Source organism: Entelurus aequoreus, linkage group LG16, assembly GCF_033978785.1.
Source record: "Entelurus aequoreus isolate RoL-2023_Sb linkage group LG16, RoL_Eaeq_v1.1, whole genome shotgun sequence".
Lineage (NCBI taxonomy): Eukaryota > Metazoa > Chordata > Actinopteri > Syngnathiformes > Syngnathidae > Entelurus > Entelurus aequoreus.
Genome location: NC_084746.1, coordinates 46174501 through 46198585, shown reverse-complemented (window position 1 = coordinate 46198585; position 24085 = coordinate 46174501). Strand labels below are relative to the sequence as shown.

Below are 24085 nucleotides of genomic sequence, written 5' to 3'. Positions count from 1 at the left end.
TAGCTCAGTTACAAAGGATGGGAAGTGTAAGGATGGAAAGGATAATGCAGGTATGAAGTAGACTAAAAATGTACCGAAGTAGCAATATAAAATATAACATAGGTAATATTCACATATAATATATACTGTGACAAACCGTACCTGTGGATTTGTCCTAACCAAGTATGACATCACTAAGTTAGAGGTAATATCACAATCATAAATAAGTAGTTAATCTTATGTCCTGATTTCCATTCATCAGTATGTGCAGGAGTGTGGTGATCACGTTGTATTTTGCTAGTAAACATAAATCCCCCAAATAGTGGCAGTTAAGAAGTACAAATTGTAGCTCCAGAGGGTCTGCTGCCGAGAAGTCCAGTGTCTTTAGTGATGGTGGTGGGCGGGGTCTTCTGCATCTCTGATATCGCTGCGGTCAAGTGTATCACTAATTTGGCTATATTGTTTTATCTGTTATCTCTGATGATATGATTAGGGTTTAAAATGTCTGGACATACAGATGGTGTAGAACTCAAATAAAGAAGAGCAGCTGGGTGTCTACCTCCTCCAGGCCCACCTGAGTGGGCGAGTCGCCTCTAACGCGGAGAACCCCAGTGCAATTTCATATCAATGAAGAAATTGGATATCGCTTTGGCCCTACGGTCATCTCTGGCAGGCTGTTTGCTCTTATTGGAGGCTGCAGCAATGAAAACGACCAACAGCTTTTCTTTGTGGCAGACTTCGGGTAGCTTCTTTGCCGTTGGAAGCGTTTCGTGGGATTTCATAGTATGAATGCAGGCAGCATTTTGGGATACAAGGCTGTACAGTGCAAGCATTTCACTCACATATGCGCCTAAAAATAAATTGTGCGACCAGAAAGAATAAAAAGGGAGCACGCGTGCAAGTACAGATTTCAACCCTAAATTATAATTTAGCTCCTAAAAGAAATCCATACCAAGTGGATCAAATTATAATAAGAGTTTGGGAAAATAAACATTGTCAGCAGATCATACAAGCGCTATATCAACCCACTGCGCATTTGCTCAGCGCATACAAGAACACATGTGCACAGTATTGCTGCTGTTTAGCTGCTAGTCAAACAACTAACCAGTCACTGCAGATGTAATTTCAGCAACTAAAGATACAAACTTGATTGTAAATAAACCCACATTTTCAATACTCGATGTTGTGCTCGTTCATGTCGACGGTATTTTAACGTTTAAGGGATGGTCTGTAATGAAATAAGTAAACGTACTCCGTTGGCAGTGATTAAAAATACTTAAATTTTTGGTCGCAATTTTGTTATGCTCAGCCTTTGCACATACATGCTGGCCCTTACTAAATAGTAAGCAGGGAAAGGAGAGCGTAAAAATGACAGTGAAGAAAGAAAAAAAAACTATTGGTGGTCAGCAGACTATATTGCAGCTTCCACTATTGATGATCAGAGGAGCGATAGTATCTTAACATCCTATTTATGCACTTCTTTCACTTCTACTGTGCCTGATGCAAAATAAGTTCCCCTACATCAGTGGTCACCAGCCTTTTCGAGCCCAAGATCCCCAGTGTCAGCAAAAAAACAAAGCATCACCTCTCTTCATAAATAGTTATGATTCACTTAATGAAATGAATGATATATCCTTTTCAATAAGTTCAAGACATTTATCATAATTCTTCTTCTTTGTACTTTGTAAACACTTGTAGTTTGAACAGTTTCTTGAACTGGTTCACATTGTTTGAGTTCTTCGCTTAATCCATTCCATAATTTAATTCGACATACTGAATGCTAAACATTTTAATTTTGTACATGTTTTAAATTAAATTTTTCTCTCAGGTTATATTTGTCCTCTTTTGTTGAGAAGGATTGTTGTACATTCTTGGGTAGCAGGTTATAGTTGTTTTGTACACAATTTTAGCTGTTTGCAAATTTACCAAATCATTGAATTTTAATAGTTTGGATTTAATAAATAAAGGGTATGTATGTTGTATATATCCCACATTATGTATTACTCTAACTGAACTTTTTTGTAACACCGTTAGGGAATGAAGTGTATTTCTGTAGTTATTTCCCCATAATTCTGCACAATTACTCAGCTATGGTAACACTAGTGAGCAGTAGAGAATATTAAGTGATTTTTAGTTAAGTACATATTTTGCTTTATTCACTATATAAATATTTCTTGCCACTATTTTTTTATACAAGATTTCATCTATTATTACTCCCCATAATGTGATGTATTTTACTCTTTCAATGTCTACTGTCTATTTGTATTTGTTTGACTTTCTCTGCTACTGTTAACAAATATCATTATTTTAGTTTTACTGAGATTCAAAGATATTCTGTTTTTGTCAAACCATCTTTTTAATTTGTTCATTTCTTCTCTTAATATTTGTATTAGCTTTTGTGTGTTCCCTCCTGAAAAAAACGCAGTTGTATCGTCTGCAAATACTAACTTTTAAGTCTTTTGTAACTTTACAAATGTTGTTTATATAAAGATTGAACAATTTAGGTCCAAATATTGATACCTGAGGTACACCGTAAGATATATTTAGCGCTGTTGACATATGTTCACCCATTTTCACGTAATGCTTTCTATTGGTTAAGCATCTTCATACCCAGTTTAAGACAAGCCCTCTGATGCCATATTGCTCCAATTTATTGATCAAAATATCATGATGAATGGTGTCAAGTAGGGCTGCGAATCTTTGGGTGTCCCACGATTCGATTATACATCGATTTTTTCGATTCAACGCGATTCTCGATTCAAAAACGATATTTTTCCTATTCAAAACAATTCTCTATTCAGTCAATACATAGGATTTCAGCAGGATCTACCCCAGTCTGCTGACATGCAAGCAGAGTAGTAGATTTTTGTAAAAAGCTTTTATAATTGTAAAGGACAATGTTTTATCATCTGATTGCAATAATGTAAATTTGTTTTAACTATTAAATTACTTATTTTATTTTTGGGCAAATATTGGACACAGTGCGTTGTCAAGCTTATGAGATGCGATGCAAGTGTAAGCCACTGTGACACTAATGTTGTTTTTTTTATAAATGTCTCATGATAATGTCAATGAGGGATTTTTAATCACTGCTATGTTGAAATTGTTACTGATATTGATACTGTTGTTGATAATCTTGTTTTGTTGGATTGATTAATTTAAAAAAATAATAGATTTTTGAAAAATTAGAATCGATACTGAATCGTTCAACGTGAGAATGGCGATTTGAATTTGAATCGATTTTTTCTCACACCCCTAGTGTCAAGTGCTTTAGTCTCTTCCCTGATTTCAATTAATTCCATTGATGTAGAAATGTTATCTCTGTATCCGTATTGGTTCTCTACGAGTGTTCCACTTTTGTTAATGAATTTGTCCAATCTGTTGTTGAATAATTTTTCAATCATTTTCTAGAATTGTGAAAGTAAAGAAACAGGTCTGTAATTTGTAAATAGGTGTTTGTCTCCAGTTTTTTCTATTTTCATTTAATCTGAGAATGTGCCAGTTTGAAATGATAGGTTGCTTATATACGTCAATGGTTCTGAGATTTCTTCAATAACAATTTTTTATCACTTTCATAGCAATTCCGTGAATGTCAGTTAAGGTCTTGGATTTACATTTCTTTACAATTTTGATTATTTCCTCTTCTGTCACATTATTAATATGTATATGTGTGTGTGTGTGCGTGTGAATATATATACAGTTCTTTACACTTGTAAAGAACATAATGTCATGGCTGTCTTGAGTTTACAATCATTTCTACAACTCTTATTTATTTGTGATAGAGTGATTGGAGCACATACTTGTTTGTCACAAAAAACATTCATGAAGTTTGGTTCTTTAATTAATTTATTATGGGTCTACTGAAAATTTGAACAAATCTGCTGGGTCAAAAGTATATTTGGAATATTTAGGAGCGAGGACATTTCACAACTGGATTTGTTGCACAGGTGGCATCCTATGACATCACTGAGCTCCTGATAGCGGCCCGTTCTTTTACATGTTTGTAGAAACAGTCTCTGTGTGCGTGTGTGTGTGTGCGTGTGTGTGTGAATGAATTACTCATCTGTGTTGTTCGTAAGCACATGCCTAAAAAAAACTTAAATTGCATTCAAAAGTCAATGGAAAAATTGTGGCCAATAAATGTGTGGAAGCTTTATAATCCTACTGGTCGACTAATCGTTGGGATAGTCGTTGACTAGTCGTTAGTTTCAGCCCTAGGGTCAAACATTAGCCATGGCGTCATATGTACTGAAGAGTGTTTGTGTTTGTGTGGGAGTTGGAGTAAGGGCGAGGCACGCACACACACACACACACACACACACACGGGCTGCACAGTGAAACAGCTGCTCCTTACGGAAATGTTTTAGTCCTCAAAGACAGTTTGATACTGTGTCCTTTCTTCCCTGTGCTCTCGTAAAAAAAAAGAGAAACAGGAAGTTATCTGCTCGTGCGTCCAGGTGAAGCCATTCACTATGCTTGCATGTGAGCTGCTGATATGTCACCTTGTGTTTTGCCTCGCAACAAAGTCCACTGAGATTTCTCTCAATGTGCAACGTGACTCATGTTAGGATGGTATCATAACAAAGCCATCGGGATGTGGAGAGATAATGCTTTATACCATCCCTCTATTAACTTGGGCATCAGCTTCGTGCAGACGTTATCACGTGCACACAGCATCGCATCTCTGGCGACATGCTAGCTTAATTGCGAGCAAAACAAATAGCCAGTCACCGCAGCTTTCATTTTAACAACTATAGATACAAACTTGATAGAAAATAAACCCATGTTTCCACTGCTCGATGATGTGCTCATTCATGTCGATAGTGTTTTAATGTTATGAGGACGTGCTTTATTGAAATAAGTAAACATACTTTGTTGGCTTTGTAGCGGTTGGCTACGGAGCTACAATGGCTTTTAACTTGGTGGTGGGACTTCAAAGACATTAATGAGAAGTGAGGTGTAATGTGAGGGTTAAAGGTTGTTTGCGACTTGCCCAGATAATAAAACAAAGTTTGAACTTGTTGTAATGGAGCGCTGCATTTTTTTTTTTAATAAAGAAAAACATACTGAGAATCTGTCCGTGCCTTCCTTGGAATGTTACAATACTTTTAAATGGCGGTCACTGTTTTGTTACACTAAGACGGCGTTTGTGCATACATGCTGGTTCTGATGAGATATTAAGTAAGCAAAGGAGAATGCAAAATTGCCCCTGAAGAATAAGAAACAAGCTATTATTGCTGGTCACCAGACTAGGATTGCAGCTGTATTTTCTGCTTCCATTACTAATCATCAGACTAGCAATAGCAGGCACATCGATTACAGTCAGAAATGTTTTGTTTGTGTTAAAATCAGCACTTCTATTGGTATTTTGGTACTAGTTTTCAATTGCATTCTACTAATTTATTTTGGTGTTATTTATGTTGTTACAAAAATGCTATTTTATTAGAACTGTATGTCATGCCCTTGTAACAGTTTTATTTAAGTTCAGATGCATTTTTAACATAAATAAATATATCCGTTGTTATAATCATATCATACCATACCACCAGCAAATTAATTCAATTCAACATTTACAAAAAATATATATATATATAAGAACGAAAGGGCACAGCTGTTTGCAACTTGCTCTGTTACATTTTTCAAACAAAAATTATAACAAGAACACCACCAGCTCGCTTATGTTACCTAAGTAGTCATTACGTGCTAAAAGCCATGCATGGTTTATTGTAAATGGGTTATACTTGTATGGCGCTTTTCTACCTTGTAGGTACTCAAAGCGCTTTGACACTATTTCCACATTCACTCATTCACACACACAATCACACACTGATGGCAGGAGCTGCCATGCAGGGACCTAACCACGACCCATCAGGAGCAAGGGTGAAGTGTCTTGCTCAAGGACACAACAGACGTGACTAGGAACTAGGAACCCTCAGGTTGCTGGCACGGTGGGTCTACCAACCATAAGTGGTCAGGATATACAGTTGTGGTCAAAAGTTGACATACACTTGTGAAGAACATAATGTCATGGCTGTCTTGAGTTTCCAATAATTTCCCACATTCTTATTTTTTTGTGATAGTGATTAAAGCACATACTTGTTGGTCACAAAAATGTTTCGTGAAGTTTGGTTCTTTTATGAATTTATTATGGGTCTACTGAAAATGTGACCAAATCTGCTGGGTCAAAAGTATACATACAGCAATGTTAATATTTGGTTACATGTCCCTTGGCAAGTTTCACTGCAATAAGGTGCTTTTGGTAGCCATCCACAAGCTCCTGGCAAGCTTCTGGTTGAATTTTTGACCACTCTTGACAAAATTGGTGCAGTTCAGCTACATTTGTTGGTTTTCTGACATGGACTTGTTTCTTCAGCATTGTCCACACGTTTAAGTCAGAACTTTGGGACGGCCATTCTAAAACCTTCATTCTATCCTGATTTAGCCATCCCTTTACCACTTTTGACGTGTGTTTGGGGTCATTGTCCTGTTGGAACACCCAACTGCGCCCAAGACCCAACCTCCGGGCTGATGATTTTAGGTTGTCCTGAAGAATTTGGAGGTAATCCTCCTTTTTCATTGTCCCATTTACTCTCTGTAAAGCACCAGTCCCATTGGCAGCAAAACAGGCCCAGAGCATAATACTACCACCACCATGCTTGACGGTAACCCCGGTGCTCCTGGGATTAAAGCAGGGGTCTCAAACACGCGGCCCGCGGGCCAATTGTGGCCCGGGAGACGTTATTTTGCGGCCCCCACCTTAATATGAAAGTTTAATGTTAGTGCGGCCCGCGAGTTTTAAATGAATGGCGCTTGACAGCGTTGTGTGCGGAGCTGAAGAAATCTACCAATCACGTTGTGGTATGAGGCTCTCGACAATATCGAGGGCGTGCCGTGATGGCACTGTCATCAGTGTCCTCTAGAATCTGTCACCGCATCATCTTTTTCTCCATACTAACAGCGTGCCAGCCCAGACACATGTTGTATGAGGCTTCTAGAGACACACGCAGGTTATTGCAAGACATACTTGAGGAACAGCCATACATTTCACACTGAGGGTGGTCATATTTTATTTTATTTATATTTTAACACTGTTACAAATATGCGCCACACTGTGAACCCACACCAAACAAGAATGACAAACACATTTCGGGAGAACATCCGCACCTAAACACAACATAAACACAACAGAACAAATACCCAGAATCCTTTGCAGCCCTAACTCTTCCGGGCTACAAAAACACCCCCGCTACCCCTAACCCCGCCCAACTCAACCCCCCCCATCTCCCGAATTCGGAGGTCTCAAGGTTGGCAAGTATGCATTGATGTCACTTGCGTAATGCAAGCAGAGAAACATTTTGCCGCTTTTCTATGACACACGCTCTTCCTTCCTCCCTCCCTGCCTCCCTCCCTCGCCCGCCTGCTCGCTCCCGCCCCCGTTGTAAACAGTCCGGGCGGGGAAGACGAGCACTCCGCCGAAGGAGCGAGCGACAATACAAAAGTGTGGTGCACTGGACCCCAGCGCTGATACAGACGTGGTGATGTTAACCCGTTCGGGGCTAATTGTGCTACCGTAACTGTAAACTCCACCCCCCACCCTCCTCCCGTTGGCTCCAGACAGAGACGATTTTTGATGCAATATTTCTTTCACAGGGGCACCCCGACGTGTCTTATTTCATTTCATTTCATTTTTATTTATCTCCTTCATTGATGTGCATCTTTGATCGATAGACAATTATACCTCAATTTTTAAATTATACATTTACACACCAATGCCTGAGAAGGAGCAGGATGAAGAAAAATCTTATATTTTTCTGCCCCCTTCAACATAGTACGTAGTCTTACTTAATGATATCATATAAACAAACAATTACATCCAAATATAACGAAAACAAACAAAAAAACACAAGAAGTGCAAAACTTCATGATGTACAAAAAGAACAAAAAAAACAAAATAAGTAGTATACACCTCACAGGATGATACAAAACAAATACAAAACTAGGCAAAAAATAAGTAAAATAATAAATATAAAGCAAAATGTAAACAGTTATGGCTGTCCATATGATCTCATTGTTCTGTCCTTATATATTTTTTCAATTGGAATATATTTTTACAATCTTTTATCTCTTGTAAAGAGAATTCCATAGTTTAACCCCCACCACTGATATACACATTTGTTTTAAAGTTGTCCTTGAATACTGATGTTTGAAATGACCTTTTCTTCTATGCTCTTCATTCTCAGAAGTGATGACAAACATTTTTTGTAAATTTGCTGGTAATGTTTTACTTTTAGCCTTAAACATGACACATAATGTCTGTAACTTTACTAGCTCCTGTAGTTTCAATAAACCCGAATTAATAAATAATATGTTAGTGTGTTTTAAGTAATCTACTTTATGAATAATCCTTATAGCTCTTTTCTGTAGTTGATACAGAGAAAGTTGCGTTGCACAAGGAATACAATTTGAAACGTCATTATACAACTAGACATGCTGAGGAGTATGCAAAATACTAGGGGAGTGAACCGGGTTGCAAATTTTAAAACCAGTCTACTGAGGCAACAAGATTTCGTCAAGAATTGAAATGACCTTTTCTTCTATGCTCTTCATTCTCAGAAGTGATGACAAACATTTTTTGTAAATTTGCTGGTAATGTTTTACTTTTAGCCTTAAACATGACACATAATGTCTGTAACTTTACTAGCTCCTGTAGTTTCAATAAACCAGAATTAATAAATAATATGTTAGTGTGTTTTAAGTAATCTACTTTATGAATAATCCTTATAGCTCTTTTCTGTAGTTGATACAGAGAAAGTTGCGTTGCACAAGGAATACAATTTGAAACGTCATTATACAACTAGACATGCTGAGGAGTATGCAAAATACTAGGGGAGTGAACCGGGTTGCAAATTTTAAAACCAGTCTACTGAGGCAACAAGATTTCGTCAAGAAAGCAAGCGAAAAGAGCGATGCAGCAGTCAAAGCTAGCTACATGGTGAGTGAGATGGTTGCTAGGGCGGGAAAGCCATTCAAAGGAGGTGAATTCATTAAAAAGTGCATGTTAGATTTTTTTTAAGAAATCTTTTCTTGCGGCCCAGCCTCACCCAGTTTCTGCATCCAGTGGCCCCCAGGTAAATTGAGTTTGAGACCCCTGGATTAAAGGCTTCAACTTTTCTCCTCCAAACATATTGCTGGGTATTGTGGCCAAACAGCTCAATTTTTGTTTCATCTGACCAAATAACTTTCATCCAGAAGGTCTTATCTTTGTCCATGTGATCAGCAGCAAACTTTAGAGAAGCCTTAAGGTGTCGCTTCTGGAGCAAGGGCTTCCTTCTTGCATGGTAGCCTCTCAGTCCATGGCGATGCAAAACATGCTTGACTGTGGACACTGACACCTGTGTTCCAGCAGCTTCCAATTCATTGCAGACCTGCTTTTTGGTGGTTCTCGGTTGACTCTTGATCATTCTGACCAATTTTCTCTCAGCAGCAAGTGATAGCTTGCCATGCACTTTATACTTACGAACAATTGTCTGCACAGTTGCTCTTGGGACCTTAAGCTGCTTTGAAATGGCTCCAAGTGACTTTCCTGACTTGTTCAAGTCAATGATTTGTTTTTTCAGTTCTGTGCTGAGTTCCTTTGACTTTCCCATTGTCGTGTTTGTAACCGAGTCTAATGACTGCATCACATGAGCCCTATTTAAATGGGCTCAGAGAAGTCAACGGGTGTCGTCAATCATAATCACTCACATGAAGTTAAGAGGCCATGCCATGAAGCTAATTTGATTTGCTTGTAACTTTTCTACATCACCAAAATTGAAAATGTATGTTGCTGTATGTATACTTTTGACCCAGCAGATTTGGTCACATTTTCAGTAGACCCATAATAAATTCATAAAAGAACCAAACTTCGTGAATGTTTTTTGTGACCAGCAAGTATGTGGTCCAATCACTCTATCACAAAAAAATAAGAGTTGTAGAAATTATTGGTAACTCAAGACAGCCATGACATTATGTCCTTTACAAGTGTATGTAAACTTTTGACCACTAATGTATGTGTGTATGCCCACAACTAATCGCCACCGATAGATTGCAGTCCTGTGCGGAAACACTGTCTTATATTAAGTACAAAAAAATAAAAAATTCCACATGACTTTGCAGTGGCATGGTCCAACAAAGAAACCTAGTATTTTGGTGAGAATCTGGGTAAAGGTAAACTACCAAAAATGATCTGCACCAACATTCTTGTTTTGTACATACTCAGCATTGAAAAAACATGGTATGTTTCCCAAATACTTGCATAGTCCATACATTATATTTTATTCATGTGACCAAAATTGTGCACTTATGAGTTGCATTCATGGTTAGAAGATGCTTTCTAACATGACAGATAATTTTGTCTTTTTCCCTGCCACCATCTGTTGTGTGGTCTAAACATTTTGAATGGTTTTGCGTGTCAGAGCAGGTACATGTTTGTGATAGTAATGATGAGCAATAAATACTTATATGAGCCTTGTGTGGCTGCTCTTCATGTTCCTGTCAGGTAGCACGGTGACACTGACACTATATGTCCTTGTCCGTTTGTGTCAACAAGATGAAATTAAGTCTGAAAACCTTTGACAAGTGGACTTAATGTCCGTTGTCGCCCATTAGGACCTTTTAAAGCGTAAAATACAATCCGCCTTGAAGGAGTATTTTATTTTGAAAGTAAACCGGATACTTTATTTTGTTTTTGTGCATAACTTCCTATTCAGCACTAGCAGATTTGAGATAAATTAAACAGATTTGTTTCGGCGTCCGGAAAAAGTAAAAGCTCTGTGTATATTTAGTGCTGGAATACGGAACGGCAACAACATGGTACATTCCGCGGGCGGTGGAAATTGACACATTGACTTGAATAAAAACGGAAAGAGTCCGCTGGTGCGCGTGTGCCGGTCCGCGACCGTTCCGCATTCAGTGGAAATCCGGGGTTGAGTCAAAGCTAGCTGTGCTAGCCACGCAGTAAACCCAGTGCAGCCTGTGCTAACTGGCATGTCCTCACTGTCTAAATGGATTTTATTTTTAATTTCTAACATGTGGACAAGTCCCTCAAGCAGGGACACCTCTCTAAGAGAATTGTGCAATCGTTACATAAAGCCATACTCACGTTTATGCCGGCGTCAGAGTGGCGATGTTTTGGAGATATCGAAGCTAGGCTAAGCTAGCTTGCGTGTGAAGAGATGAAAAATCAAAGTGAATGCTTTTTATGATTCATTAAAGTGTTGAGTTTGAGCCATGTGTATAGGTTAACTATTGAGGCGGTAAGGGGATGAAGGTAGTCAGTAGATGGGGGGGAAAGTATTGTTGCGATGGGAATTTTGTGTAGTGAACTGTAATTACCGAGTGTGAGCTGCAGAGGGAGGTGGCGGGCTTACCGCAGTGTTAGACTTAGTCTGGGAGTGAAGAAGAAACAAGGAAGTGTTTGAGGAGCTGTTTTTGTAAGTGTGTGCAATCCTGCCTGTTAGCTATACAGTGCTAGTTTTGTGAAAACAAATAAAAAGCTGATTCGTGCACAGTCATTCTGTTTCCTTCATATTGCCGCCGCCATTACAGTATATTCATGAATTTATAAAGAAATGTAATAAAAAGCTTCATGTTATAATTGAACAAACAAACTTGCAGAAGGTACCATGAACGCAATCTTACATCGATTACTTTACTTAGTGACTCTCTAGCTCAACAAAATGTTTTTACAGTTACAATATTTGTTATCAAATGTAGCCCTCATATCTCATGTATTCATAAAGTGCTTTATAGTGATATAGTGAAGAGATTCTCTCAAACCAGTCAAAACATTGAACTAATCAAAAACTATAGATGTTGTACATTTTGGAATGGTTTCTATTGATATGGTAAATATATTTTCCCCACAAAAACAAACAATTGATGATGTAGTACAGTCATGAAAAAGAGGTGTGGTTTTCTGTTTATAGCATCTAATAGATAGAAACCATTGGTAAGTTTTCTTGCATTTTAACATAATTTTTATGTAGGAAATGCTTTCCAAAGCATCTTAAAAATTATTCAAATTCATGGGGAAATGCCTCTGAATCCCTAGAAGCTCACCCTTGAACCTAGGCTGATATTTTTCAAGTCCTATTTTTTTTAACCTCACTGAGATCCCAGCTATCTGACCATAAAATTCCATGAAGTCATGCATCACCTTGGCATGCATCTGTTTACAGCCGTATATTTCTGGAAGACAGCAAACGTGGCTGTCTTATAGAATACCACTTCAGCAACACTCCAAAAACTCAATTTTACTTGAGAGCCTTTAAGACTTGAATATATAGCTTTCAGGAGACAAAAGTCTAAAGTCCAGCAGATGAGGGTCAGTCACCTACAATAAATGTATAGAAATATTACAGAACGAAGAAAAGCGGCGTGTGAAAGCATACAAAACGATATACCATACACACTTCATACAACAAAGTCTGCATAAAAGTCAAATTATCCTGATCCAATTATCTTGATCTTTGCCACATTTGTTTTCCCCTCAAACAATATAAGGTCTTGATTGAGTTTTCCAAAACATTTCATTTGTTGTGGTCCTCTCTCTTTCTCTTGCAGAGCAAACCGTACGCGTTTGACCGAGTCTTTCAGTCCAGCACGACACAAGAGCAAGTCTACAATGCCTGTGCCCAAAGGATTGTAAAAGGTGAACATTTTTAATAGTTATCACACTTCTGTTGAAGCCCACATTTCAATGTATTGTGTCTTGTCCTGCAGATGTTCTGGAAGGATACAATGGAACAATTTTCGCCTATGGCCAGACATCCTCTGGAAAGACACACACTATGGAGGTAAGAATGAAGACGCGCAAATATAAATGCACTTTTAGGCGATGTTATAAGTTTAAATGTTTTCTATTTTCAGGGGAATCTCCACGACACAGACGCAATGGGCATCATTCCCAGGATAGTTCAAGATATTTTCAACTACATCTATTCCATGGATGAAAACCTGGAGTTTCATATCAAAGTAGGTCCAGTTAAGCTACGGAAAATCACTACAATGTAATTGTTAAATTACAGTAAAACTTTTTCATTGTCTATTGATGCACAATGCAGTGAAATAAGATGTTTTAGTTTTTTGTGTAACATCACCATATTTGAATAATGTATAGTAATTATTGTTAGTAATAGATTAGATTATTTTAATAATCTGTTATACATATTTCCACATTTGCTGAAAATTATATTCTTTTTCTGCCCCTCTGTTGACAGGTGTCCTATTTTGAAATTTACTTAGACAAAATCCGGGACCTTTTGGATGGTAAGTGGCTGCCCGTGGAAGAGTGTTCCACGCGTTTCGGACAATTCTACTGCAGTTTTTTTTTTAAATCATGCACTTGCAAAACGTAGCGTTTTTTTCTGTTTTCTTAATTTAAGCAAACACAAAGTAAGTGCACAGTAGGGATGATGTTTGTTAAGAAATTATCGAGTTCGAGCATATTATCGAATCCCCTTATCGAACCGATTCCTTATCGAATCTCTTATCGAATCCAGAGACATACCAAAGACTATAAAAATGGGACCCATTACCTCCCGGCTTGGCACTCAGCATCAAGGGTTGGAATTGGGGGTTAAATCACCAAAAATGATTCCCGGGCGCGGCTGCTGCTCACTGCTCCCCTCACCTCCCATGGGGTGAACCAGGGGATGGGTCAAATGCAGAGGACAAATTTCACCACACCTAGTGTGTGTGTGTGACAATCATTGGTACTTTAACTTTAACTTAAAGGCCTACTGAAAGCCACTACTACCGACCACGTAGTCTGATAGTTTATATATCAATGATGAAATCTTAACATTGCAACACATGCCAATACGGCCGGGTTAACTTATAAAGCGCAATTTTAAGTTTCCCGGCAAACTTCCGGCTGAAAACGTTTCAATATGATGACGTTTGCGCGTGACGTCAATCGTTGAAACGGAAGTATTCGGAGCCCATTGAATCCAATACAAAAAGCTCTGTTTTCATCTCAAAATTCCACAGTATTCTGGATATCTGTGTTGGTGAATCTTTTGCAATTTGTTTAATGAACAATGGAGACTACAAAGAAGAAAGTTGTAGGTGGGATTGGTGTTTTAGCGGCGGACTACAGCAACACAACCAAGAGGACTTTGAGATGGATAGCAGACGCGCTAGCCGCCGACCTCACCTTGACTTCCTCCGTCTCCGGGCCGCCGACCGCATCGGTGATCGGGTGAAGTCCTTCGTCGTACTGTTGATCGCTAGAACGTAGGTGAGCACGGGTCGTGATGAGCAGATGAGAGCTGGCGTAGGTGCAGAGCTAATGTTTTTAGCATAGCTCTGTCGAGGTTCCGTAGCTAAGTTAGCTTCAATGGCATTGTTAGCAACAGCATTGCTAGGCTTCGCCAAGCTGGGAAGCATTAACCGTGTAGTTACATGTCCATGGTTTAATAGTATTGTTGATCTTCTGTCTATCCTTCCAGTCAGGGGCTTATTTGTTTTGTTTCTATCTGCATTTAAGCACGATGCTATCACGTTAGCTCATTAGCTGAAGTGCTTCACCGATGTATTGTCGTGGAGATAAAAGTCACTGTGAATGTCCATTTCGCGTTCTCGACTCTCATTTTCAAGAGGATATAGTATCCAAGGTGGTTTAAAATACAAATCCGTGATCCACAATAGAAAAAGGAGAAAGTGTGGACTCCAATGAACCCTTGTACCTAAGTTACGGTCAGAGCGAAAAAAGATACGTCCTGCACTGCACGCTAGTCCTTCACTTTCACGTTCCTCATCCACGAATCTTTCATCCTCGCTCAAATTAATGGGGTAATCGTCGCTTTCTCGGTCCGAATCTCTCTCGCTGCATTGAAAACAATAGGAAAATGTGAGCAGCCCTTCCTACGGTGACGTCACGCTACTTCCGGTAGGGGCAAGGCTTTTTTTTATCAGAGACCAAAAGTTGCGAACTTTATCGTCGTTGTTCTCTACTAAATCCTTTCAGCAAAAATATGGCAATATCGCGAAATGATCAAGTATGACACATAGAATGGATCTGCTATCCCTGTTTAAATAAAAAAAAATTCATTTCAGTAAGCCTTTGATAGGTTGTTGTGTGTGCACTGAGTTCCAAAAGCCATAGATGTTATATGACTGGGCCGGCAAGCTGTTTATATGGAGGAAAAGCGGACGTGACTGAGGACAGCATGCGGCCGTTATAGGGTGAAGGTTTCAGGTGAGAGAGGACGCTAAAGGCACGCCCCCAGTGAGCATAAAGGGCTGCTATGTGCGTTGTAAATAAAAAAATTGCCGACAAACACATCACCAACATGGACGAGGTGCCGCTCACTTTCGACATCCCGGTGAAGCACACTGTGGAGAAGAAGGGGACCAGCACGGTAGCGAATCGATACGCACAACGGGGCAAGAGAATTCAGCTTTTACTGTTGTGCGAGCTTGCTATGCTAATGGACAACGAGACTGACTTTGAAAATGAAGAGAGGGAATCTGGCGTGTTTGATGGAGAACTTGCCCAGCTGTTCATTTCGGACACAGAAAATGAGGACTTTGATGGTTTTGTGGATGAGGATTGATCAAAAAATAATGTGAGTACATTGATAAATACTTCAATAAAGTACAACCCAACTCAGCTTTGCTCCTGCTGCCTTTTTAAAACAGCATCCACGCATGCTAGCGTATGTTTTAAGATTGCGTATGTTTTAAGATAGCGTATGTTTAACCATGCCTGCGCCCAAAAATACGCTGCGCCTTATTTATGCGTTAAATACTGAAATAGCACCCGTAACTGACACGCCGCCTTTTAATATGGTGCGCCCTATGGTCGCGAAAATACGGTATAGTGGCTTCGATAACGGGAACCTGTTCTCAAAAAGGGATTTGAATCCATGGAATCGGTTCTTTTCTTATCGAACAATCGGGAGAACCGGTTTCGAACATCATCCCTTGTGCACAGTACACTTAAGATAAGAAATGTAATGATTCAAGAAAAGCCAAGTGATGATGTGGAAGTTATTGATACGCGTTTGTGTTTTGTTTTTTTCCAGTGTCAAAGACCAATCTGTCAGTGCATGAAGACAAAAACAGAGTACCTTATGTCAAGGTGAGACTTAACATTGAGGCATGTGTCACACCTGCTGAATCCATTAAGAATATGCCACTAATGGCCTCTGATGCTTCCTTGTGAGCACAGGGCTGCACTGAGCGCTTTGTCTGCAGTCCAGATGAGGTCATGGACACCATTGATGAAGGCAAATCCAACAGACATGTAGCAGTCACAAGTAAGACATCAGTCTACCAGTCTCTGTGTAACACTAGATGCTGCATGAAGGTGCTGAGATGAATGCCTCCTGTCCTCAGACATGAATGAGCACAGTTCCAGGAGTCACAGTATCTTCCTGATCAACGTCAAGCAAGAGAACACTCAAACAGAGCATAAGCTCAGCGGCAAGCTCTACCTGGTGGATCTGGCTGGAAGTGAAAAGGTACGTAGGAGAAGAAGACCTTCAATGACCTCTTTGCCGTGTTGCCCTAACATGAGTTTGTGATGGTCAGGTCAGTAAAACAGGAGCAGAGGGAGCCCTGCTGGACGAAGCAAAGAACATCAATAAGTCACTGTCGTCCCTCGGTAATGTCATATCGGCCCTGGCTGAAGGAACGGTCAGTACCTCACTTCATCCCCTCACAGGAAGTGTTTGTGATAAACTCGCAAAGATTGATAGTCATGTCCCTCCAGGTGTTTGTCTGGTGAAGCAGCACCATTCATTCATCCACTGGTCCATCAGACTATAAAGATAACTGATCCTACAGCAATGTTTCTTTGGGGCTGTGGCTGCAATTTCACACTTTTCACGTTGATCAATGTTTGGTGTGTTTCGTATACACCCAGTGGCAACCAGCCTCTGGTGTGGTCCTCTAAAACAAACAAGCATGTGTACGCTTATCAAACGTAGCAGTGTTGGTGTATGGACATCAATTGTGCTTTGCAGCTAGACCATTTAACATGTGCACTCTTTGGTATGGACTGAAGAAAAGCTCATTTAAATCCGGTGCTTGGGTCTACTTTTGTCTACCTCAGCATGGTTGTGTTGTTTTCTTGCAGTCCTTCACCTCGTCCTGGCCCCGCAGCTGTTCTGCTGCCTCAGCAAATATGAGCCAATTATTTGGGCGGGTGCATTAGTGAGGTCGGCGGAATACCGCTCAACTCTTGACACTAATTATCATGAACGTGAAAAACATTTAGCTAGCAGGGGCCTCACTTCTGTGGTTGAACATGTGATTTATTGGCACACAATTTAAGTGTCGATGTCACAGGTGTCAAACTCAAGGCCCAGGTGGCCAGACCACATCATTTTATATGGCCTGCGAAAGCCTCGAAGTAATATGCATCAATAAAGTACTTTTATCCTTTCTAACAATTTGTTCCCCCCATTTTAACAGTAAAAAAACGCATGTACTACATGCAATCACATATCTACTAAATCTTAATATTATCAACATCATCAACAAACATATCAGACATTCCAAAAATGTTTAAAAAACACTTAAATATCTGCTTGACTTATGATTTCAAAGCAAGTTAACCAACAAATTGTACACTGTAAAAATAACAGTAGATTTTACGGTAAAATTCTGGCGACTAAACTGACAGGTTTTTTTTTAATCATAAAATCGATGGTGTTTATAGCATATTACTGTTAATGGGAAAGTAGTGCCACTGTTTTTTATTGTAAAATTCTGCCAATATTTCACCGTAAAAAAACCTGTAGTACCGTTTTTCCATTTCCAATAATACATTTTAAAAACAACCATAGATTTTATGATAAAGAAAAACTGGCACCTCAGTTGACACAGTAAAAATAAAAAACAGTGGTACTCTTTCTCCATTTACACTAATATACTGTTAAAAAAAAAAAAAAAACGCTCAATTTTAGTCAGTTTTTACACACAGTACCGGTAATATGATGTAAAAAAACACTATAAATTTAATCTATCTACACATTTTTTTGAGTGTTCGTAAAAACAAAAATCAAACGCATTAGCAATTATGTAATAATATGAGGGGAAACCTTATACATTTATATTCATATTAGTCACTGTTTAAAGCGACTTCAGAGGGCAGCCATAACTGTGATGTAGCCCTCAATGAAAACTAGTTTGACACCCCTGTTCCATGTTGAGACGAGTGCAAGATCAGCCTGTCATTGACACGTGGCTTTGTGCTTTGGCCAGGCCTACATCCCGTACCGAGACAGCAAGATGACACGTATCCTTCAGGACTCACTGGGTGGTAACTGTCGAACCACTATCGTCATCTGCTGCTCGCCTTCCTCATACAATGAGTCTGAGACCAAATCTACCCTAATGTTTGGACAAAGGTTGGCAAGAAAAACACTCCCTAAAATAAGTTTTATCTGATCACAGTGGAGACGTATTTAGTCAAATATTGTGTGATTATCTGTGCAGAGCAAAGACCATCAAGAACACTGTCACTGTGAACGTAGAGTTGACAGCAGAACAGTGGAAGCAGAAGTATGAGCGGGAGAAAGAGAAGAACAAGACCCTTAGGAACACAGTCACCTGGCTGGAAAATGAGCTCAACCGCTGGAGGAATGGTGAGCTTCTTCCGGACTTATCGTTGGTTATAATGTAATTTCTTCTGACCGTACTTATATGAGTGTTCACATCCTCCCAGGGGAGAGTGTGCCGGTGGAAGAGCAGTTTGACAAGGAAAAGGCCAAGGAGGAGGTGCTGGCGTTGGACAACATCATCAATGACAAGCCGGCGTCCACACCCAACGTGCCCGGCATCCGTCTCACCGACGTGGAGAAAGACAAATGTGAGGCCGAGTTGTCCAAACTCTACAAGCAGCTAGACGATAAGGTGAGGAAGAATAAGAAGGGCAGTCAGAGGTTACTGTTTTTTTTTTTGTGAATACCCTCTGTGTGGTGCGGCGTTACCGGCTGGCTCTGTGTCGCCTTGGAAACGCTTAAGATTAAAGTGGCGCGCTTTGCAGAACGAGGACTTTCTTATCTCAACCGAAGAGGTTATGTTTTTGCCAAGCTTGTTTGCAACATAACTCGAATAGTTATAGACAAATTTTGATGACATATTAAGGAAATGTCAAAAAAAATCCTCTTATCTACTATCAGTACAAACACACTTCACTTCCTGCTTGCAGCATTCCACGCCCCCATCTTGGCGGTCCTGCGCTGCACGGAGGATTCTGGGAGATTTATTTTATTTTTGGATCCGAACAACTCTAAAGCGCCAGAATAAAACTACACTCACCAAGTTTTCATTTAATACGGTCACACATTACGGCAATATTGTGAAGACTTCGAAACCGAAATACCGCAGTGTCTATAATACCTTTACATCCCTATTCATTGATTTTACACTTAGCCCCTTTGCCCATTTTGGCCGCCCATTGACTTCCATTGTAACACATATTTTTCTATATAATGAAAGCCTCCATCCATCCATCTTCGCTTATCCGAGGTTGTGTCGTGGGAGCAGCAGCCTAAGCAGAGAAGCCCAGACTTCCCTCTCCCCAGCCACTTCGTCCAGCTCCTCCCGGAGGATATTGAGGCATTCCCAGGCCAGCCGGGAGAGATAGTCTCCCCAATGTGTGCTGGGTCTTCCCTGTGGCCTCCTACCGGTCGGATGTGCCTTAAACACCTCCCGAGGGAGGCGCCTGGGGGGCAACCTAACCAGATGCCAGAACCACCTCATCTGGCTCCTCTCAATGTAGAGGGTAAACGGCTTTACTTTGAGCTCCTCCCTAATGATAGAGCTTCTCACCTTATCTCAAAGAAAGAGCCCCGCCAACAGACAGAGGAAACTAATTTTGGCCGCTTTTACTCATGAACTTGTCGTTTCGGTCAAAACTTAAGGCTCATAACCATAGGTGAGGATGGAAATGTAGATTGACCGGTAAATTGAGCACTTTGCCTTCTGGCTCAGCTCCTTTTTCACCACAATGGAATCGGAAAACCTAACATGTTATAATGCTTTCACCACAAATACTGAATAGATCTAAGCATCTCCCTTCGAAATACTAGGAAAAATTGTTTTGTATGAAATTACACTTATCAACCACTAGCTAATGCGAGAGGCATATTATTCATTCACATAGGGTTTTTGCATGGTATACCGTATTTTTCGGACTATACACTACCGTTCAAAAGTTTGGGGTCACATTAAAATGTCCTTATTTTTCAATGAAGATAACTTTAAACTAGTCTTAACTTTAAAGAAGTAAACTCTATACATTGCTAATGTGGTAAATGACTATTCTAGCTGCAAATGTCTGGTTTTTGGTGCAATATCTACATAGGTGTATAGAGGCCCATTTCCAGCAACTATCACTCCACTGTTCTAATGGTACAATGTGTTTGCTCATTGGCTCAGAAGCCTAATTGATGATTAGAAAACCCTTGTGCAATCATGTTCACACATCTGAAAACAGTTTAGCTCGTTACAGAAGCTACAAAACTGACCTTCCTTTGAGCAGATTGAGTTTCTGGAGCATCACATTTGTGGGGTCAATTAAACGCTCAAAATGGCCAGAAAAAGAGTACTTTCATCTGAAACGCGACAGTCTATTCTTGTTCTTAGAAATGAAGGCTATTCCACAAAATTGTTTGGGTGACCCCAAACTTTTGAACGGTAGTGTAAGTCGCTCCGGAGTATAAGTGGCACCGGCAGAAAATGCATAATAAAGAAGTAAAAAAACATATATAAGTCGCACTGGAGTATAAGTCGCATTTTTTGGGGATTTTTTTTTTATAAAACCCAACCAAGAATAGACATTTGAAAGGCAATTTAAAATAAATAAAGAATAGTGAACAACAGGCTGAATAAGTGTACGTTATATGACGCATAAATAACCAAATGAGAACCTGCCTGGTATGTTAACGTAACATATTATGGTAAGAGTCATTCAAATAACTATAACATATAGAACATGCTATACGTTTACCAAACAATCTGTCACTCCTAATCGCTAAATCCCATGAAATCTTATACGTCTAGTCTCTTACGTGAATGAGCTAAATAATATTATTTGATATTTTACCGTAATGTGTTAATAATTTCACACATAAGTCGCTCCTGAGTATAAGTTGCACCCCCGGCCAAACTATGAAAAAAAACGCGACTTATAGTCCGAAAAATACGGTAATTTAATTTGAAAAATCTGCCAACAGACGACTTAAATGCAGAAAACAATGATCGTGGTGGGTTGTTAGTGCTACAAAGAGGTGTGTAAATGTGGTTTTGAAGACATTTTGTGTCCAATGTCAGTGTGTATATGTGCAATGGCACCACTAAACCCCTACATGACGACAGATTATGTGGTTAAACGATACGATAGACTTGAATCATCCCACAACAGGGAAATTATGTGCTTGCAGCGCTGCAAAAAGTCCACAAAAAAGATAAAACTAGGGCTGTCAAAGTTAACGCGATAACGCATTAATTGTAAGTTCCTTTAACGGCACACATTTTATTAACACGCATGCATCCGGGCTCATTTTTGAGGAGTGGGAAAATGTGGCTGCTCTCTTATTTACTGATGAGCCACAACTGGGAAAATAGCGATCAGGAAAAGGGTACATAATAGAAATACCAGGTACAACTCCATGAAAAGTTGTCCTCCCGACAAAAAAAACATTTTTTTAGTCCACGATCGCTGTGAGACGTCACATTGAAACAACAGCCAGCTCTTGAGCTTTACTTCCAGTGTTTAGATTAATTTAACACATTAATAACATACAATGTATATTGTTACTGTTGGCAGAAAGTAAAGACAGTGGGCAGGAAGTCCAGAGTTACTTTTTTATTGGCGATTTTGACTAGAGGTGGGAAGCTTTGGCCACCTCACGATTTGATTGCGATTCAGGAGTTATGATTCGATTAAAATCGATTGTTGATGCATCCTTAATTTTATGTATATTGATGCAGTTTTACATGTCTATTTGTTTCACTAAATAAGCGTTTATCATATGCAACTTTAAAAAACCCCAATTCATTTGGAATTAGAAACTGTTCAATTAATTCTCCCATTTATTAAGTTATTGGAAATGTGTGCAAAACTGGGCCATGAGTGCCTTTTAAAATAAGGAGCTGGTCAGATCTTGGCGCGCTGCAGTGAGCCAAATTTTAGAAATGTCTGCATTACTTTATTTACAATAAATAAATCGATTATCGACCCCAAAAGGGACACGCGGTAGAAAATGGATGGATGGAAATTGATTATCGATTATTGACGTTTACTAATCGATTCTATAATAGTCCATGTCCGAATTGCGTTGCATCTAAAAATCGATTATTTTGACCTCTAGTCAAGATACTTTCTAAAACCAATCACATAGGTGTTGGACATTTTCTGGCAGATTTAAATAAAGTGTGCATTATTTTATAAAATGTTCTAGTAGATAGTCCTCAATTAAGAAATGTTCAAGCACCGCAGCCCTGTCTCTGTCCGCAACTCCTCCGGTCTCCACATAAACGTGTGGCAGAGAGTCAGCAGTTGGTCTCCGGTGCAAACATGGACATGGCCAAAAGGCTCCTCTAGGCAGATCCAAAAGTTCACGAAAAGGCACCAAAAAGCACTGCAGAAGTCACGAAAGTGCCACCACTTGTTGCGCATTTCCGAAGATGCCAGGACCTAAAGGCAAAAAACACAGGAAAACTAAAGGGAAAACACCAAGAACACAAAAGGAGGATAAACAAGAGCGCAGAGCTCCTGCAACCAGCAGCCACTACTGCGACGCCACTGTGGAAAAAAATGCAGTTTAAATGCACATAGTCTTCAATGTTATTAACGTTCAAACAAACATTTAGTTTCAGCAAAAATAGGTGATGATATTTTCCATCCATTTTCTACCGCTTGTCCCTCTCAGGATTGAAGGGGGAGCTGGAGCCTATCCCAGCTGCACTCTGGCGAAAGGCAGGGTACATGTCGCCACTTCATTGCAGGGCCAACACAGAAAGACAGACAAGCATTCACACACTAGGGCCACAGAAAGAACCCGGGACCTTCTCGCAGTGAGGCACGAGCGCTAACCACTGCCCCCGGTCGAAATCGAATTTCAAATTATCCACTTTGAAACAATTTTTTTGAAAATGTTGCATGTTTTGTTTTTCCCATAATAAGGAGTTTGTTTTGTGTGTTTTTTTTTACAAAAAAAGAAGAAAAACAAGTCATACAAAAAATGTGGATAGGTGTGAAGCTGCTGAAAGATTTAAAGCATTTAAAGTTGTTTTTTTAAATCATATATGACATATGACACTTTTATGAGTTTGTCCATTTTTTTTTAAATGCTGTCAATGTTCCAAAAATAATAATGCACAAAAATAAGCGTTACGAATTATACTTTTTTTTGTTACAAAAAGAACGTAAAATATATTAAAAAAACATTACAGATATATAAAAATGTTATCTATAAATAGGTCTAAAGTGTTAAGTTTTTTTTTTTTTTTATATATATTTTATATGACTTAACAAGAATTTTTGGAATGCGTCCGTTTTTTGGCTGAAAGGGATAGTGTGAGTTTTTGGAAGAACATCTGCGGTCCCTTCCAAGATTTCATGTTTCCAATGGGTTAAGTTTTTTCTTGCCCTGATGTGGATGAGGATGTCGTCGTGGCTTGTGCAGTTGTTTGAGACATTTGTGATTAAGGGCTATGTAAGTAAACTTTGATTGATTAAAGTGTTGAAAGTTTAAGAAAAAAAATATTAACACTTTTTTGAGCGTGTCCAGTATTCGCCATTTAAGAGGCATAAAGTAGTTTTGAATTAAGTCGACTCAAAGGTTAAGATACCTGCTGGAGTTCCTTTTCTTGTTAGGAGGGAGTTATTTGCCATCTCTACTGGATAAAATACTTATTCTAGAATGTTAATTTCTCAACTGTCTTTCACTTCGCACCATGACTTTGTGTACAATGAGGCACGCTGTGAATACTAATGCTGGTGCACGTCTGCTACTTTTAGGATGAAGAGATCAACCAGCAGAGCCAGCTGGCCGAGAAGCTGAAGCAGCAGATGCTGGATCAGGAGGAGGTGAGTGCTGGACCT

At 39.4% G+C, this 24085-nt stretch overlaps 1 protein-coding gene across 2 annotated transcripts in view; it reads left to right on the top strand.

Moving 5' to 3' along the window:
* LOC133631083 (kinesin-1 heavy chain) overlaps positions 1–24085 on the top strand; it is a 42704-nt gene that overhangs the window by 7428 nt on the left and 11191 nt on the right. For both annotated transcript variants that reach the window (XM_062023118.1, XM_062023117.1), the window contains exons 2-13: positions 12583–12670; positions 12742–12815; positions 12889–12993; positions 13239–13287; positions 16050–16105; positions 16196–16283; positions 16363–16487; positions 16558–16662; positions 18235–18380; positions 18469–18617; positions 18698–18885; positions 24002–24070. In XM_062023118.1, the coding sequence (XP_061879102.1) occupies positions 12583–12670; positions 12742–12815; positions 12889–12993; positions 13239–13287; positions 16050–16105; positions 16196–16283; positions 16363–16487; positions 16558–16662; positions 18235–18380; positions 18469–18617; positions 18698–18885; positions 24002–24070 (1242 nt within the window). The remainder of the gene's footprint in view (positions 1–12582; positions 12671–12741; positions 12816–12888; positions 12994–13238; positions 13288–16049; positions 16106–16195; positions 16284–16362; positions 16488–16557; positions 16663–18234; positions 18381–18468; positions 18618–18697; positions 18886–24001; positions 24071–24085) is intronic.